Source organism: Gymnoscopelus braueri, assembly GCF_963280865.1.
Source record: "Gymnoscopelus braueri genome assembly, chromosome: 11".
Classification (NCBI taxonomy): domain Eukaryota; kingdom Metazoa; phylum Chordata; class Actinopteri; order Myctophiformes; family Myctophidae; genus Gymnoscopelus; species Gymnoscopelus braueri.
Window position 1 is genome coordinate 33,187,747 of NC_137613.1, and position 18,539 is coordinate 33,206,285.

An 18,539-nucleotide genomic window follows, 5' to 3' on the forward strand; every position below is an offset into this window, starting at 1 on the left:
CTCAGAAGACATTTCACGTTTTCCCCACACTTATATTGTCATGTTTTTAGTATAAGATTCAGCACCTTTTTTTCCCCAGCCTGATAATAGATATTAAATACCTTGTAATGTACTTGTGAATGTCTCACCATATAATACATGTGGAACCATTACGATACTTGTCGACCTGGCTAGTAGCCATTCCATTTTGTATATTGTAAGATAGATACTCCCCAGCATATCAGGCACATCAGTGTTACTTAATGGTGTCAATACCACAATGAAAAACTATTGTTTAGCCTACATTGTGACAGACTTGTCATCACCAGGCAGGAGTTTTGGATAAGCTCTAATGTCCATGTAGATTGCTTCACAATTGTACACACAGTAGAGGGATTGAAGTCCATTTTGTCCAGCAGGCAGAGATTATAGTCTGACACTTTCAATTACAAGCTTAAAACACCAAATTATAGAAGGCAAGAATTATTGTCAGTTAAACGAACAACTTGTGTATATTATGTTCATATGTGTATGGGTTTAGGCATTAATGAGATGTTACATTCCAAAGTTTCACTTTTTGTTCAGCTTTAGTAGTGAAGAACCCTTCTGATTGAGAATAGTAATACAAATTTAAAAAAACACATCTGTATTCATTGTAAATGTTAAATACATGTGACTAAATACATTACCAAACATATAGATTCACTTTTCAAACACATGGCAAAAAGAAAAATAAGTAGAGACAAAGCAGAGCAGATATAGTTTAAAGTATTTATTAACACAATTGTATTATTGGTACCTTTACTGTAAGCAACACCATTAATATATTTGGTATAATGTCCTATCAATTATTTTTACTATAGTTATTATGATTATATATGTAATTATGGTCATATTTTATGATTCTATATATAGGTTAATATGAGTTATTAGTGACAATTAAACAATTATATTTTATGATAACTATTACAATGCCTGTAAACAGTTTATTATTGACAGATATATTATTGATGCTCTAATGGTTATTATTATTACTACTATTACTGTTATTGTCCAAAATTATATTCTAACCTTTAAGTAATTTCAATATTTTCCAGGGTGAAGCAAAAAACCCGCCTCCTATTTCAGCCAATTTAGGAGTGCACGGGGAAAAAATTCTTGCACCGACCCCTTTGTTAAAAAAGGCGATCAAGCAAGCTCCTGGTAAATATATTAAACAAACTAATAAATGTAACATTCTGAAAAATAAGTAAAACTTTTAGGGCTGCAACTATATTGATTAAGTGAATTATCTCAAAGTGTATTTTGTAGATATCTAATTTTGTATTTATCAATGAATCAATGTGTAACATTTTCCATAATTATTTTGGGATTACATTTATTAGTTTAATTAAGAAATTAAGTCCTATTTTAATGCTTGTATATTGGCTGTTTGAATAAAATTAAATTTTTTGACAACATTTATTAAAAAATAATTTAGTCCTAATAAGTGTTACAGTCTTACAGCCCTAAAAACAAATGGTGAGTTAAAACATTTACAACATGCACATGTAAATATAAGGTAGTGGGTCATCCAAAATAGTTTGTTATGCATTTTTTAGAATTGATTATTTTATGTGTGAGTTTGTTATTAAATTCAGGGATGGCCAATATTGTGTTTATAGAAATTGGGTACTACCGGTTCACGACCCACAACATAAATGACAATTAGAAATATGACAATTATTCACAAAGAACATTCCTGAAATGTAGAAAATGGTTAAAGGCAAAAACAATATCAGTGCTGGACGGCTTCTGAAAAACAGGGAAACAAGTGTTAGTGTTCTTTTCAAACAAATGCTTCACAATCAGTAATTATGAAAAAAGACAAAACAATGCTACAATATGAATAATACTAGCGACAAGAGAAAAAAGGTGAGATTTGGCTGCTGCGTAATGGGAGATTCCAAAGTATAGGTGCGGCTACGATGAGGCCCGGTCACTACTTGGGCAGCTGATTCACATGTTCCAGTGATATATCCAATGACAGGGTTGGTGATCAAGAGGTTCCATTGTTCGCAATCCGTTTGTTATTTAGTGTGGCAGATGAGACTTTGCGCTGGAGTGGCACCAGAGAATGATGTAGCGTTGGCTATGAATAGTTCATACCGTCAAACGATCATCTCTGGTGACCACTATTTGGGCAGCTCATTCACATGTTCCAGTGATATATCCAATGACAGGGTTGGTGATCAAGAGGTTCCATTGTTCGCAATCCTTTTGTTATTGAGTGCGGCAGATGTGATTTATAAGAGCAGGTCAGAATGTGTTTGGTGGGAAAGAGCACGATGTCCTTGAAACTAAGGTCTACATGGTTCCAGTGTTTGCAAGCTTGTCTTGCAGGCTATGCACTAGTCCTGATCGGAGGATAATACGCAATACACAGGATCATGGTAGCTGTAGTACGTACGTAGTACTCCAGACTGTAGACATTGCTCTGGTCTTGAGATGTAAATGTGATCCAACAGCGTGTTTTTGTCAGTAGTCTTCTCCTTGATCAGTTGTGTGTATCCTCTGGACTCGAGCAGCATCGCTATCGGAGTACCTACACTGGCCAGTAGATTTTCGTTGAAATCACCACAGACTACGATGGGATGGTGGTCCATCACTTCTAAGGAGTCCAGAAGCGCCTTCAGATTTTCCATGAACGGGTCATCGTAACGTGGTGGTCTGTACACTGCAGCGATCAGAAGCTTGACAGGGGACTCTATCTTGACGACCACAAACTCGAGGTTTGTCACATTGTGTAGGTAACGCTTTTCACATGCCTGGAAATGGTCCTTCACATACACAGCGACGCCACCGCCATTCTGTTCTGCACGTTCAGGACGGCTGGTGTACGAGATGTGCTTGTTGCGGCTGAACATGGTGTATCCATCCAATTGGAGACTGTCAGCCACAAAGGAGCCGGTGAGATGCGTCTCGGTCAAGCACAGGACATCTGCATGGGTCAGTTCGTGATGTTTTTTGATGTCCTGAATGTGTGCCGGTAAACTTTGCGTGTTGTGATGGACAATCGCGAGTGTTTGCGCCTGGCCTGTCGTCTCTCGATACTTCAACAGTGGCATAACACTGTCCAGTGAGGCGGTCTTCATGGATTCCAGGGCAGCTGTGATTGCAGGATCAGCATAGATTTTCTTCGCATCGAAGTCAATGATGTGCAATCCTTGCAATGACGTTGTCCTACTGAGGGCAACGTAGGCCATGCCTGGTTGGAAGATCCGTTTCAAGGAAACTACAGCAGATTGTGTAGTCATGCCTTGGACTTTGTGAGCTGTGCAAGCATATGCCAACTTGATGGGAAATTGCCTACGAAGCGTGTTATTGCTCAGGTGTTCCTCATATCTCTCGACGTACACTTGTGTACTGCCAGGTGTAGTTTTCCGGTATTTCTGTCCTGCTTCAGGCTTGTCTACTACAAGCCAAAGCTTGGCTACTCTACTCCCGTCCTCGTTTACGTGCATCTCTACACTAGCCATCTTGCCAAATGTCCCGTTCACAAGGCCATCCTCCACATCTATGTTCCTGATGATCACGATTGGGGCGCCTTCTGCAACCTGCAAGTTGTCAAGAAGATCGTTCTGCTCTCCTGTACAGGGACTGGCAAGGCGAGTCTTGTGGTTATGGACTTGCTTGTAGTCTTCCGCGGGTATGTTGACGATGTGGCTGTGGAGCGCAGACAAAGATTTGGCGTTGTGTTCGGACACCTCTTTGTTGGTTGCGAAGATGTGCACAACATCCTTAGGACAACGGTCACGCACAGTCACTCTCTGAGCAAGGAGTGCTTTGTCTCCGTCACTCAGCGGATCCTTCTTCGCTTTGACTCTCAACCTATTCAGAAGCTCTGCGTAGGGCAGATCATCTTTCTGTCGCATGATCTCGGTCAACGTGATCATCTGAAAGTGTTCGAGCAGAAGGTCCGGTTTGCCTTCCTCGAGCACACAGAGCGGTTTCCCACTTGACGTTGGAGGGAGCTGGTAAAAGTCGCCTACTACAAGTACCGACATGCCGCCGAATGGCCTCTTACTGCCTTTAATCTCTTGCAGTCTCCAGTGGATGTAGATAAACATAGCCTTTGAAATCATCGACACCTCATCTATGACGATGATCTCCGCATTTCCCAGCTTTGCCCTCACGTCATCCAATTTGTTTCCCAGTCCTATGTAGGGTGGTTTCAATTTTCTTGGCAACTTCAACAGGGAATGCAGTGTGTTTCCCGCGATGTTGTATGCCGCAGTTCCTGTAAACGCAGACAGCAGCACTGTGGGCATGGATGCATCAGTCTCCTCAAACAGTCTGGGGAGTCGACGGAGAATCCGTGTTGCCTCACCGTAGATGCACTTGATCAGGTGTGATTTGCCAGTTCCAGCACCCCCAGTGACAAAGAAGAAGAAGGGTTCGGGTTTCTGGTCGAGTACGCTCTTGAAGCACCATTCACGTACAGAGTGAAAGATGGAGGCTTGAGTCCGGTTGAGGTTTCGACACATTGAACGCAGATAATCGAGGCTCATTTGCGGAGCCGATACCCTGTGACCAACAATTGTACCCACCTCTTGACAACTGAACTCTGGGACGTCGTCTTGTTCGTCGTCTGCCTGTGGATCTTGATCTTGTTCGGCAAGACATTCCATCCGCTCGAGCTCATTTTCTGGGGCAATGTTGGCCCACGCATCTTCCGCAGGGCCATGCTTCATGAATTCCTCTAATGCTTCTTCCATCGATTTGCTGTGTTTTTCATACCTCATTTTGTTCTCATCAACAATGGCATTTGCGCGGCATGTCCATTTTTGTCCAGGTATTTTCACAGACGCAGAGTCGTAGAACTCCTTGTAGGTGGGGAAGATTGCGGTTTTCAGTGTGGTCTGATAGCGATGCGGAAGGTAAGCCTTCAGCAAGTTGCCGAAGTATTTCTCGGGGTCCTTCTGTTCCGAGAACTTCGCATATCTGATAACCGCGGGTCGGCCATCCGTCGAGCGCTTCTTAATGGTTCCCATGTTGTCAGACAGCTTCAGGCAATCTGGCTTTTTTGCTTCGCTACCGTACACAATCCTGTACTCGGATGCAAATTCTGCTAGACACATGTTGTCAAACACCAGTGTTTTGGGTCTGGCGTTGTATTTGTCAAGAAGCCCTGACATCCACACTTGGTTCGAATCGGCTGGTCTTTTCTGCAGCAAGCTGAGCGGGAGGCTCATTTTCATTGCATTGTCATCCGTCGGGAGGAAGACAACTTCGCGGGAGCATTCCTTCAATTGCAAGCTGCAAGTTCGGGCCACTGCCTCCTGAGAGCTAACCTGTCTGTTTTTCACATATGCGTGAACAAGTTCGTTCATTGCACCCCTTTCGGTCACTTTTGTGGGGTCTATGCCTTCGACTACTTGTTTCAGAAGCTCACCCATCTCATGTTCGGCCTTGGATATGTAGGACAGCATGTATGAGATGCAAACAAAGTGGTCCAGGACAAACTGGATATCCATGTTGGCATTCCAGGCCTCCAGCAAAACTGGGTTGTAGTTGTTCACATAGCAGTCCTTGACTCCACGCTTCATCAAGAGGACCTGGACATTCCTCAAGTCTTCAAGATAGCTGTCGTACTCTTCGTGAGTCAAATTGCACTTTGCCAGCAACTCTGAGAGATCGGTCAGTTCTGATGGCAAGTCCAGAAGTAGATCATACAGAGGTTTGAGTTTGGCCAAAGCAGCTTGTGCTCTTGCCCTCTGTTGTTTGCCTATGCCTTCGGTACTCCTCTTTGCACTTTCGTTTGCTCCTTCATTTCCTCCTGTTGCGCCCCTTTCGTTTTCATCCGTGACTTCCTCCATTGGATCAACTGGCGTTGGGTTAGTTAACCAGGTTGTGTCCACTGGTGCCTTGGGGAATCCAAACCTGCATGTCTTGTTACCTTTCTTACAGGACTTTGTGTGGTTTTTGCTGTGCATCTGAACTTCTTGGACAATTCGGTGAAGCACAGGATTTTCGTTTGGATCAGGCAGCTGGCACGAAATGTAGCGGTCCGCAAATTCGCATATCTTCTCGTCCGAGTCTTCTCCAAGTTTGGGGGCGTCGGCTACCCACATTAAGGCGTGAACATGCGGCGAACCCCGGTTTTGATACTCGATTCTATGGAACCAGTCTATGACGTGTCCGATTGGGCGAGCATCAGACCGCAGCAGTTTTGAATACGCAGAATGAACTCGCTTGTCAAACATTCGCATGGTAGTCACTGCATTGCTTCTGAGGATGTCACATTTCTCATTCCAGTCCAGCTTGTCAAAATCCACTATTTGGCCTTGCTGTGCTTTTATTGCCGTTATGACCTCTGGCCATCTGAATTCTGCAGCACTTAAGGTCAAAAAGAAGGTAGGTGGGCCTAACTGACGGACCATGGCAAACAAATCATACATGGTCTTCTGCCAGTAGGCTGGCGTCCCCCTAAGGGGTTGCATGAACCTTGTTGCATCCCGGTTTCTGACCAGTCTCTCAACTTCATGCTTGTCCTGCAACATCTTGTTGGAGATCCTGCGACCATCCTTGGTAAAGGGTTTGCCCTTCCTCAATTGAATTGAGATGGTGTTTTTTGCCAAGTGGGTCTCTGTAACAAACTGGGCAAAAAAGAGATAGCTTTGGTCTCTTGCAAAACGATCATCAACATTGAAAAGCCTTGCGTTGAAGTACCTGCTTGGTGTCAGTTTGAGCTTTCTCTTCCGATCCAACGTGTTCTCTCCAGTTGGAAACAATGTAGGGAAGGCCCTTGCTTCGAGGTTAGGGGCTGTGCTATAGCTGACAGGCCTGTTTCCTTCAGCTGGGGCGATGCAGAATATGCCATCTCCGTATGTCATTGTCTCTTGTCCAATGTCATCCGGTTCCAAGCAACTGTCCAGGCCATGTCCAGGTCTCAGCGCATCTTGCTCATCTTGGGCAGTGGGTGGATGTTGATCCACTCTCTGTGATGGGTCGAGGGTTTCAGTCGCATCGGCTACTTCCATCATTTCGGCGTCGTCACAACTGTCCATGACTTCGTCTGTGCCCGTCTGTTCAACAGTGGGTAGGTCTTCAAGTTCAACAGTGGGTAGGTCTTCAAGATGGCCCTCCACATTTTCATCGTTGATGCTCTCATCATCTCGGATTGTGATGTTTTTGTAGTCGGGGTGTGTCTCGATGAGTTTCCTCAAGCCCAGTAAGACATTGGTCATATTGACAGTGTGAAACAAATGATAACCTTTGTACCGCAGACGTCTCTTCAGTTTCACCCTGTACAAACGGGATGAGTCGAGCCTTCTGGGTAGGGTGTTTACTGTGGTTTCCACGTCTGCTGGCACGCACACCACAGCACCATATATAGCACTCTGTTTGCCTTTAGGAAGTGTGAGAATCTTGGCAAATGGTATGTCTATTGCCGATATTTGTCTTTCCAGCACATTGAGTTGGCGGAGCTCTGGAGGAATGGGTGCAAGTTCCAGGTTGTTTGCGACAGCCAAGCGTGGCATTCTTCCTGCTACTACACTATTGTGACAGCTTTGACAAATCCACTCTTTTCGCCTTTCTTCGGGTACAGTGCAATCTTCCGGCCCTCCACATTGATCATCACACGAATGAAGGTATTTGCCTGTCAAGCAGGCAGCAACCACGCGGGGTTTGATCGTGTAATTTGACCGATGACAAACATACACTTGATCAGAGAAAAGAGTCCGATGGCACGTTGTGCAAACAAAAGTTGGTCCATGTTTTATGACTTTCTGGAAACTCGCTATAGCGCCTTGTAGTAGCTCATTCTGTTGGGGTGCGGTAGGTAAATCTATCCTCGCAGTATCTAAATCTTTCATCGCTTTTACAGCAATGCCCCGTTTGCGCAGGACATCACATAAGTCCTTGTATCTATTTCTTATTCTCATTGAACGTCGGATGTCACGGCGCATCTTGAAGAATGGGTCCGTTTTGCATCTGCGGGCCATGTAGGACTTCATGTGTTCCCTGACCTTTCTCCTGAACTCCTCATCTTCTCTGAACCTCTTGTTTACATAAGCATTGTGCTTCTTTCTAAACTCATCTTTATTTAACCTCCTTTTGCCATAAGCCCTTTTCTTCTCTCTAAACTCCTCATCTTCATTGAACCTCCTTTTGCCATATGCCTTCTGCTGGACCCGACGCTGCCCTCTGAACTCTTCATCTTCACTGAATCTCCTGTTGAAATATGCCTTCTTGAATTTGTTTTGCTGTTCCTTGAATTTTTTATCCGTTATACATCTCATGGCAATGTATTTGTTCATGTATTCCTTCCTTGGAGTCCTCGGTTTTTCCTTGGTATCAGATTGCAGTTGATCCTCTCTTAGTCTCCTCATTATTTTCCGTTTCCGTTGTTGACTCATTTTGTTGGCTCTTTCATTTGTAGTGTCTGACATCACTTGTGTTGATGGTGAATGGCCTGCCTGCAGAGAATGCTTGGTGATTGGAGGTCCAGTGTTTGTTTCATCCTGGCTAGTTTGATCGACAGGCTCTTTGTGATGCAGGTTGTCAGGATGAACTTGCACTGTTGACAGATGGGGTGACCGAGCATTTGTCTGTTCAAATGTCACTGGCATGAAGTCAAACTGCATTTGGTCAATCCTGTTCGATGAATGTGAGAAGTCAATTAGCTGGTCAATTTTAGCGAACAGATCATCCAACTGAGTGAAGGTCATCATTACAGCTTTTCCTCCAGGCAAAGGTAGGCCATCAGCACTTCTCTGGTGAGAGTCAAACAGTCCATATCTTCCAGACCTGTCTCTAAAAACGGCAATAGTGTGTGGTGATACTGTTAGGAGTGCATATTTGACATTCTCAGACAGACACTTAAGTCTTTCCTGAAGCTTCAGCCACCAATGCCGTCGGTAGGGCTCTCCCTCAGCTCTCATAAATCCCATGTCCACGTTAGATTTTTTCACGGAGTACGTATTGTGCTCCGTTTCCACCTTGAGAGGTACTTCCTCCATTGTCAGCTGGCATGACTTAAACTGCTTTTGTCTTTTTAGTTGTTCTATTGTTCTTTTATACAGACTGTCTCCCTTGTCCAGTATCTTGTCAAGATCATCCATCTTCAAGTCAAGACCTTCATGTTGGTGAGCCAAAAATGTCAGAGCCATGCATGTACACTGCCGATTCTTTGACATTTTGGAAAACTTATGATGATTTTGGCTTTTGGATGCCTGCACAGATTTCACAGAGGGATGCATGGTGCATGCTTGTTGTACAGGGTCATTGTTGGAAAGGTCCATGGCCTCGCCAATGTTGTCTTGTTCTTCAACATCAGACTGTGCATGTTGCTGAGCTGTTTCTAACACAGGCTCCATGGCTGGACTAAATGTCTTTTGTGTCCCTTCATCGACCTCTGTGCAACTGTTTGGTGAATCTGTATGGGCCAACTTAGCATCCCAGCATTTCTTTTTAGCGATAGATTTCTTCCCACGACGGGGCATGATGTCACCAAGTTTTAGATCTGAACTTGTATTAAAATGTACACTCTTTACCAAAAAACAACCTTCAACCTTCAATACTAGAGTAGCATTAGTCACAAATCACTCTAGGCATCAAGAATCAACTTAACTTACCGTTAAAAAGTCACCAGAGGAGCTGTTTTGATCTGATGAACACTAGAATAAAAAAATAGAACAATTTCAGACTAGCGCTATAGTTTTACAATATAATTACTTGTTAGATTATTTTTTTTCTACCGTTATATTCTTGTGTAAAAAAACGTGTGCCATTTTATGACAGTAGATTTTCAGGCCGCTGCGCAGCCTTCAAACCTAGTCCTATGTTGCGCTGCTAAGAGCGTTGGTCACTGAAGCATGGCCATTTAAAGTGTTTTACACTGCTATAGCAACTACCAAGTTTGGGGCGTTAAACATGCTCGGAACTGTAGTTATGGCTGTTTAAAGGGCACATTTTTTTATGAAAATCTTTGTCTATGATCAAGTATCGGTATATATGAAGTCATTTCTCTGACTGCGTTGAGTTCTTTCATCTTTCCATAATGTGCATTATTGGTGTGTTAGCAATCTAACAGCTGCATTTGTATGTATGGTGCTTATTTTATTTATATACATCTACCATTCATGCAATTATGGCTATGATAGACATAGCTGACATTCCCTTGTTGAACTTTAACTATTCAAGATTTTATACAATATTAACCAAAATATTTGGAAAAGTAGAACTAAAGAGAGAAAGTATTACATAAGCATATATGTCTACCAAAGATTATGTATATGATGAGTACACCATAGAATTGAAGTACGCATATCATCTGCATAGTTTATATTAGGTATAGCAGTGTGGGAAAATAATGCATTAATTCATAAGTTTACTGTTGCAAACACTAATGTTACCATTTATCTGTAGAGTAATGGTGTAACCATTTTGTTTTATTCCATTTGAATTATTTGATTAAGAATGGCTGACAGCTTTGACTAAATTGGATCCTATTACCTTTTAAAAATGTGTGGAAACAGAATGTAATTAGAGAAAGTGCTCCAAGAGGTCTCTACCAGGTTAGGTCGGTTATTGTGGGCCAGTAATGTTTGGAATACGTCAATCAGGATGAATATGAAAAACTGGACAGATTTGTTTTTGATCACTTGACTATGAAGATAATGTGTACCGATTTGCGTGATGTTTGGACAACATTTGTGGGACTAATTTGAAAACAATTGTTTCGCAAAAACATGGCTCCTGATGGAGCTATAATAGGGCAATGTTAAGAGGGTGGCACTTGTATCTCAAAGTAGTGTGAATGTGCGTGCAAAGTTTCACCGCAATCAGACGGTGCTACAATGATTTGCGGTATTTTGTTCAAAATAGGCCACTCTTGCACACTTAAGTTGTCAATCTTAGCTAATCAGGATGGAATATGAAAGGTCCACCAGATCCGTCTTGATCAAATGACTATTTGCGCGCAATTTGGATTAAAATCTGAATGAGTAATATCAAAAATAGTTTTACACAAGTCAGCCACCTGATGGCGCTATAAAAGGCAGATGTGAAAAATGCAGGGCAAAGGCTTTTTCTTGGCCACTAGGGAGTGTGCATACAAAGTTTTACACAGATCGGTGCAGTTATAGGTAAAAACATGAATCGACCTGCTTTAGCGCCACCATGAGGCTGACGTGACATTTTTCAAGTGGCATTTGTTCCTCTGCCTAGTGGGAATGTGCGTGCAAAATGTCACAGAAATTGTACGCCGTGTTCATGATTTGAGGCATTTTGTTCAAAACGGAGCATTCCTGCAAACTTTGGAAGCCAATCTTAGCCAATCAGGATGGAATATGACAAATCTGAAAGACCAGTTTCGTTTAATGACAATAGAGATACTGTGTACCGATTAGCGTCATGTTTGGACAACATGTGTAGGAGCACGGTCAAAAGTGTGTTTTGCAAAAAAGCAATTACTAGCCCATGTGACCAATTTGGGACAGAATTCTGCTCTTGCATCCAGACAGCGTGTGTGCACAGTTTCACTGCCATCAAGCCAACGGTACCAGAGATTGACTGTCCACAGACAGAATGACACACAAAAAGACAGACAGGGTGCAAAACAGTCTCAGCCATGCCTTCCGGCCTGACGGAGACAATAAAGAGTGCAAAATAAGCAAACATAATAGGAGTTGGCATTTTAAAAATAAAGAAAATGTGTTTCAATTAAGCTAATCATCTGGGGACCAACAAAATAATTTGGGGACCCCTCTTGGAATCTTGATAACCCCATGCATGTAATGCGCCGATCTCTGTGAGAACGGCGGTCACAGAGATTATTCCATGATTTTTCAAAGGTACAGTAAAATCACAGTTTTTGCTGGCAGCACTGGCACACTATTGATATGGCAGTCAAAGAGTTAAACTAAATAGAGTATATATATTGGCAATGTCTCCTTAAAAACTGACAATGGATTGACCCCAAGACAATTTCCATATGCCAACATTAGATAGATCTAAAACGCTTTGATTTGCACATGTGTCATGTTATGTTAAACAAACCTTGCAGTAGTGCAGTCTGGGATGGTCCCCTCAGTCCACTGCTGTGTTGGCCAAGATATCAGGTCCGGTGTACAGCCACGCCACAGCTGAAATTTTCAATCAAAAATACTGTATTTAGAAAAAAATATAAAAGTAAATGCATGTAGTGACAAGCTGTCAAGTGAATTTGTATATTGGCTATTTAAAATAAGGCAACAAGTTTACAGTGAGTTTGTAGATCTGCTATTTTCAAATATGTATAATGCCTTGTTATCACATGGCTACAGATGTCTGCCAATTTGGTGATAATGGAGATAATTGTAAAATAGCAGATTTAGAAGCTCACAACGCGTCGCATTGTGAGATTGTAGATCAGCTATTTTCAAATGTACAAGCTGAAGCTCACAACGCGTCGCATTTTGAGCTAGTAGATCTGCCATTTTCAAATAGCCAAAGTTTAAATAGGGCTGAAGTGGTTAGTGTAGCCTATGTTTTTTAAACAACAATCTAAATCTACAAAGTAACTCAAGTTTTCAAAACATTGTAGTGGATTACAAGTACAATATTTGTCTATCACTGCCAACAGATAGATAGATCTTGAAAATTGAACCAGACAAGTCAGTGTGCTGAAAAATTGGCCACATATGGATAAGACAGACACAGATGAGACGCAGGGCCTGTTAAATGGCATCAACAATGGGTCATTTATTCAACCCCTAACCACACCTCCAATCACCCCCCTATTATCACCTTTCAGTCAGCTGACAACTCTATAGAAACTTGAAGCAACACATACTTGTCACCTGTACATGCATAATAGACAATAGCAGATCTACAAGCTCAGAAGTGATCTACAAGTGAGCTATGTAGATCAGCCAATTAAAATTAAGCAACAAGCTTACAGTGAGCTTGTAGATCTGCTATTTTCCAAACATTACAAACTCAGTGAGTTTGTAGATCTGCTATTTTCAAATATGTATAATGCCTTGTTATCACATGGCTACAGATGTCTGCCAATTTGGTGATAATGGAGATAATTGTAAAATAGCAGATTTAGAAGCTCACAACGCGTCGCATTGTGAGATTGTAGATCAGCTATTTTCAAATGTACAAGCTCAAGCTCACAACGCGTCGCATTGTGAGCTAGTAGATCTGCCATTTTCAAATAGCCAAAGTTTAAATAGGGCTGAAGTGGTTAGTGTAGCCTATGTTTTTTAAACAACAATCTAAATCTACAAAGTAACTCAAGTTTTCAAAACATTGTAGTGGATTACAAGTACAATATTTGTCTATCACTGCCAACAGATAGATAGATCTTGAAAATTGAACCAGACAAGTCAGTGTGCTGAAAAATTGGCCACATATGGATAAGACAGACACAGATGAGACGCAGGGCCTGTTAAATGGCATCAACAATGGGTCATTTATTCAACCCCTAACCACACCTCCAATCACCCCCCTATTATCACCTTTCAGTCAGCTGACAACTCTATAGAAACTTGAAGCAACACATACTTGTCACCTGTACATGCATAATAGACAATAGCAGATCTACAAGCTCAGAAGTGATCTACAAGTGAGCTATGTAGATCAGCCAATTAAAATTAAGCAACAAGCTTACAGTGAGCTTGTAGATCTGCTATTTTCCAAACATTACAAACTCACAGTGAGTTTGTAGATCTGCTATTTTCAAATATGTATAATGCCTTGTTATCACATGGCTACAGATGTCTGCCAATTTGGTGATAATGGAGATAATTGTAAAATAGCAGATTTAGAAGCTCACAACGCGTCGCATTGTGAGATTGTAGATCAGCTATTTTCAAATGTACAAGCTCAAGCTCACAACGCGTCGCATTGTGAGCTAGTAGATCTGCCATTTTCAAATAGCCAAAGTTTAAATAGGGCTGAAGTGGTTAGTGTAGCCTATGTTTTTTAAACAACAATCTAAATCTACAAAGTAACTCAAGTTTTCAAAACATTGTAGTGGATTACAAGTACAATATTTGTCTATCACTGCCAACAGATAGATAGATCTTGAAAATTGAACCAGACAAGTCAGTGTGCTGAAAAATTGGCCACATATGGATAAGACAGACACAGATGAGACGCAGGGCCTGTTAAATGGCATCAACAATGGGTCATTTATTCAACCCCTAACCACACCTCTAATCACCCCCCTATTATCACCTTTCAGTCAGCTGACAACTCTATAGAAACTTGAAGCAACACATACTTGTCACCTGTACATGGAAAATCAATAGACAATAGCAGATCTACAAGCTCAGAAGTGATCTACAAGTGAGCTATGTAGATTGGCCATTTAAAATGAAGCAACAAGCTTACAGTGAGCTTGTAGATCTGCTATTTTCCAAACATTACAAACTCACAGCGAGCTTGTAGATCTGCTATTTTCGAATATGTATAATGCCATGTTATCACATGGCTACAGATGTCTGCCAATTTGGGATATAATAGGAAAATAGCAGATCTACAAGCTCAGAAAATCAGCTTGTAGATATGCTATTTTAAATAAAGGTTAAGTGGTGTGACCATGTGTGACCCCACACACACACACACACACACACACACACACACACACACACACACACACACACACACACACACACACACACACACACACACACACACACACACACACACACACACACACACACACACACACACACACACACACACACACACACACACACACACACACACACACACGAGATAGATCTTGAAAATTGAACCAGACAAGTCAGTGTGCTGAAAAATGTGCCACATATGGATAAAACAGACACAGATAAGACACAGGGCCTGTTAAATGGCATCAACAATGGGTCATTTATTCAACCCCTAACCACACCTCCAATCACCCCCCTATTATCACCTTTCAGTCAGCTGACAACTCTATAGAAACTTGAAGCAACACATACTTGTCACCTGTACATGCATAATAGACAATAGCAGATCTACAAGCTCAGAAGTGATCTACAAGTGAGCTATGTAGATCAGCCAATTAAAATTAAGCAACAAGCTTACAGTGAGCTTGTAGATCTGCTATTTTAAATAAAGGTTAAGTGGTGTGACCATGTGTGACCACACACACACAATTTATTCAACCCCTAACAACACCTCTAATCACCTTTCAGTCAGCTGACAACTCTATAGAAACTAGAAGCAACACGCACTTGTCACCTGGATACCAGTGGTTCTCAAACTATTGTAATGTCAAAGAGCTTCCATTTTTAGCCTATGCACTAGACCACAGACCCCCATAACCTAGTATTTGACCCCAAGTCAATGTCAATAAGCCAACATTAGATAGTTACACATCTAAAATAGGATCAGGATGTTACACACCTTGCAGTAGGTCTGGGATGGTCTGTCTGTCACCTGGGTCCACAGCCAGAGCTGTAAAAAAAGAAATACAAAATTTTAGACACAGAGTTATGAAAGTACATGCATATCAATAGACAATAGCAGATCTACAAGCTCACAAGTGATCTACAAGTGAGCTTGTAGATAAGCTATTTAAAAAAGGCTACAAGTTTAAAGTGAGCTTGTATATCTCCTATTTTCAAATATGTATAATGCCTTGTTATCACATGGCTACAGAGTCTGCCAATTTTAGAGATAATTCTTAAATAGCAGATCTACAAGCTCACAATGTATAGCATTGTGAGCTTGTAGATCTGCCATTTTCAAATAGAAAAGTTTGAGTAGGGCTTAAGTGGTTAATGTAGCCAATGTTTTTTAAATAATAATCAAAATCAACTAAAGTAGTTTTCAAATAATTGTAGTGGATCAAAAGTTCAATATTTGCCTCTGAGATGAAGTACAATACAAGTACAATAGTGGATAGAAGTACAAGCAGAATATTTATCTATCTATGCCTGCCAACTGTCTGTGTCGAGACAGACACAAACAAAGCTCCAAGGAGCTGTGTGTGACGTCACTGCCATGCGGAAGTTGTAAGCATACATTTATAGCCGTTAGCATCGGTTAGCCTAGCTGACGAATCCTTGTTGTTTTTAACCTAGTTTCAGAGCAACTTTCGCTGCTTAAAGTTAGTTCTAGCAGATCTACAAGCTCAATTTTAGCAGACAAGATATAACAAATGCAATGTTGATTAAAAGCTGCATTCTGCGTTATATAATGAATTGTTATGACAGGTCGATGACTCGATGGTGACATGATTGTATGAAAACAAAGTCACCAACAAACTTAACCTGGCGATTGCACTTAATTCATTTAAGGCCCGTACATGTACATACACGTTCAAATTTCAAATATAAAGTGCTTACCTCATGGCCACGGATGTAACAATTCCGTTCGGGCCTTCAGAAGTACCCGTATCTTCAGTATTGTTAAATAAAAAGCATTTTAATCCGATCGGTGGACATTTTCTCAGCATGTCCTCCATATGCTTTCAACTACGCGACCCCATCGGTTGGTAGGTGTACTGCACTCTGATAGAGTGTGCTAACTATGAGAAAATGGCCACCGATCGGATTAAAATGTTTTTTTATTGAACAATACGATAGATACGGCTACTTCTGAGGGCCCATACATAATTATAACATCCGTGGCCATGGGGTAAAAACTTTGTTTGAAATCTGAACGTTGAAGTAGATTAGAGGGTCCAAAAAGGGAGAAAGTGCAAACACCAGGTTGCAGTTCATCCATGACCGTCGTGTGATCCAAGGCTACAGAGTCAGACATACATCAGAGTTATGGAAGCGATATAAAGTAATATTACTCACCTCAGACAAAAGACGGCGAAATGAAAGTCTTCCGAAGAAAACAAAGTAGATCGATGATATAATATGAAGCTAAATCAAGTAGATCCTTTTCCAATAGTAAATGACCGAGGCTATCGCAGGATTTTGATTTGTGAGAAGGAAGCGTGTGTGCTGTGAGTCTAAGGGGAGGGACAAAATCAGCAAGAGCTGTGATTGGTCTGCTCAGGCAAAAGGGTCAAAACAAGCCCGGGCAAGCCCTCTCGCACCCCCCCCCCCCCCCCCCCCCCCACGAACCTCGCGTCACCAGTGTTTCCAACTCGGAGGAACCCCCCCCCCCCCCCACACACACACACACACACACACACACACACACAAGAACACGCATGCGTGCACGCATGCGTGCACGTACGCACACACACTTAGGTAAACCATTTCCGTATCCTTTCTAAAGCGGATGCAGCCGTTGGCTCTGAAATGCATGTAAAATGATGCTGCTTTCATAGAACAAACAAAAAGACATTGAAGTATTAACCAAAAATAGATACATTTTGCAAATGCAAATGCAAACGTAATTTTATTAATTTAAAAGTTAAAAAGAAGAAGTTAGCGAAATATATAACAGCAATAATAATAATAATAATAATAATAATAATAATAATAATAATAATAATAATAATTAAAAAAAAAACACAGAAGCCAGTTACATTCCTAATTTCTCCCAGAAAATATACTTAAAGTACCAGAAGTAAAAGTAACAATTATGCAGAATGTCCCATTTCAAGTTTTCAAATGCATACAGTGTATACAAATCTTTAGAAAATAGCAGATCTACAAGCTCACAACGCATCGGGCACTAGGGATAACTGGGCACCAAAACCTAGGGAAATGTGGGCACCTGGTCAACTGGGCACTAGGGACAACTGGGCACTAGGGACAACTGGGCACCAAAACCATCTGGGCAGTAGGGACATGTGGGCACCTGGACAACTGGGAACTGGGCATTTGGGACATGTGGGCATCTGGACAACTGGGCACCTGGAGGAATGGGCACCTGAATTAGGATTTGTGTTTTTTGTACTTTACACAGCATGATAAGCTCACAACGCATCGGGCAATAGGGATAACTGGGCACCAAAACCTAGGGAAATGTGGGCACCTAGTCAACTGGGCACTAGGGACAACTGGGCACCTGGAGGAGTGGGCACCTGAATTAGGATTTGTGTTTTTTGTACTTTACACATTATGATGCTTTGTTGCTGTCTCCGCCAGGCCAAAAGGCATGGCCGAGACTATGTTTTGCACCTTGTCCGTTCGTTTGTCCGTCCGTCCATGTGTGTGTCCTTCGCCCCCCTCCGTCCGGCATGCATTATAGCGCCACGAGGAGGCCGCTTTTTGCAAAACCATTTTTTATGAAAGTACTCCTAGAGATTTGATCCAAACATTACACAAATTGGTACACAGTAGTGATGCGCGGACCTGCACGGGAGCCCAACCCGCCCCAACCTGCCCGCGAAAATGAATATAAATCATCAACTCAGCCCACGCTGCAAACCGCCAAAAAAAAAAAAAGACGCACACAAGCAAGTCCATTAAATTGCTTTCCAGAGAGAGAGGGGGACAGAGAGAAAGAGAGCTCGCGCGCGAGAGAGAGAAGGTAAGTTTTGGTGGGGTCTTTTGTCCGTGGGTTGAAAAAACATGTTTTTGCATCAAACGGTTACATTTTGCGCATTTGTGGCGCCCCCTATGGATCAAAGTGGAAATGCTTTTGGGGATTCGTTGAGTAAACCA

General features: G+C 41.9%; 2 protein-coding genes and 1 long non-coding RNA gene across 5 annotated transcripts in view; 1 reads left to right on the forward strand and 2 right to left on the reverse strand.

The window, feature by feature from the left end:
- csmd2 (CUB and Sushi multiple domains 2) overlaps positions 1-18,539 on the forward strand; it is a gene marked incomplete at both ends in the record, with an annotated part of 387,232 nt that overhangs the window by 21,558 nt on the left and 347,135 nt on the right.
- LOC308094632 lies at positions 747-16,908 on the reverse strand. The gene is made up of 5 exons (XR_013933971.1): positions 16,773-16,908; positions 15,370-15,420; positions 12,025-12,110; positions 9,600-9,641; positions 747-1,773 (listed from the first exon to the last, which is right to left on the reverse strand). It is a non-coding gene; the product is annotated as an uncharacterized lncRNA (long non-coding RNA).
- Positions 1,768-9,541, reverse strand: LOC308094631 (uncharacterized protein). Of its 3 annotated transcripts, none has more exons than XM_080441399.1 (2): positions 9,350-9,541; positions 1,768-9,289 (listed from the first exon to the last, which is right to left on the reverse strand). In XM_080441399.1, exons 1-2 carry the CDS (start codon positions 9,465-9,467, stop codon positions 2,370-2,372), a joined length of 7,038 nt encoding a protein of 2,345 aa, XP_080297525.1. In that variant the 5' UTR covers positions 9,468-9,541; the 3' UTR covers positions 1,768-2,369. The 3 variants fall into 3 exon arrangements, with proteins under 3 accessions (XP_080297525.1, XP_080297526.1, XP_080297524.1); XM_080441400.1 differs by having other exon boundaries at positions 1,768-8,022; positions 8,128-9,541; XM_080441398.1 differs by having other exon boundaries at positions 1,768-8,022; positions 8,074-9,541.

Excerpts from the sequence above, each read along its gene's own strand:
- LOC308094631 (XM_080441398.1), bottom strand. The coding sequence starts at position 9,467 with ATGCCCCGTCGTGGGAAGAAATCTATCGCTAAAAAGAAATGCTGGGAT. Across the intron at positions 8,023-8,073 it reads AGGGCTTATGGCAAAAGGAG|GTTCAGAGAAGATGAGGAGT; the intron begins GTTAAATAAAGA and ends TGTAAACAAGAG.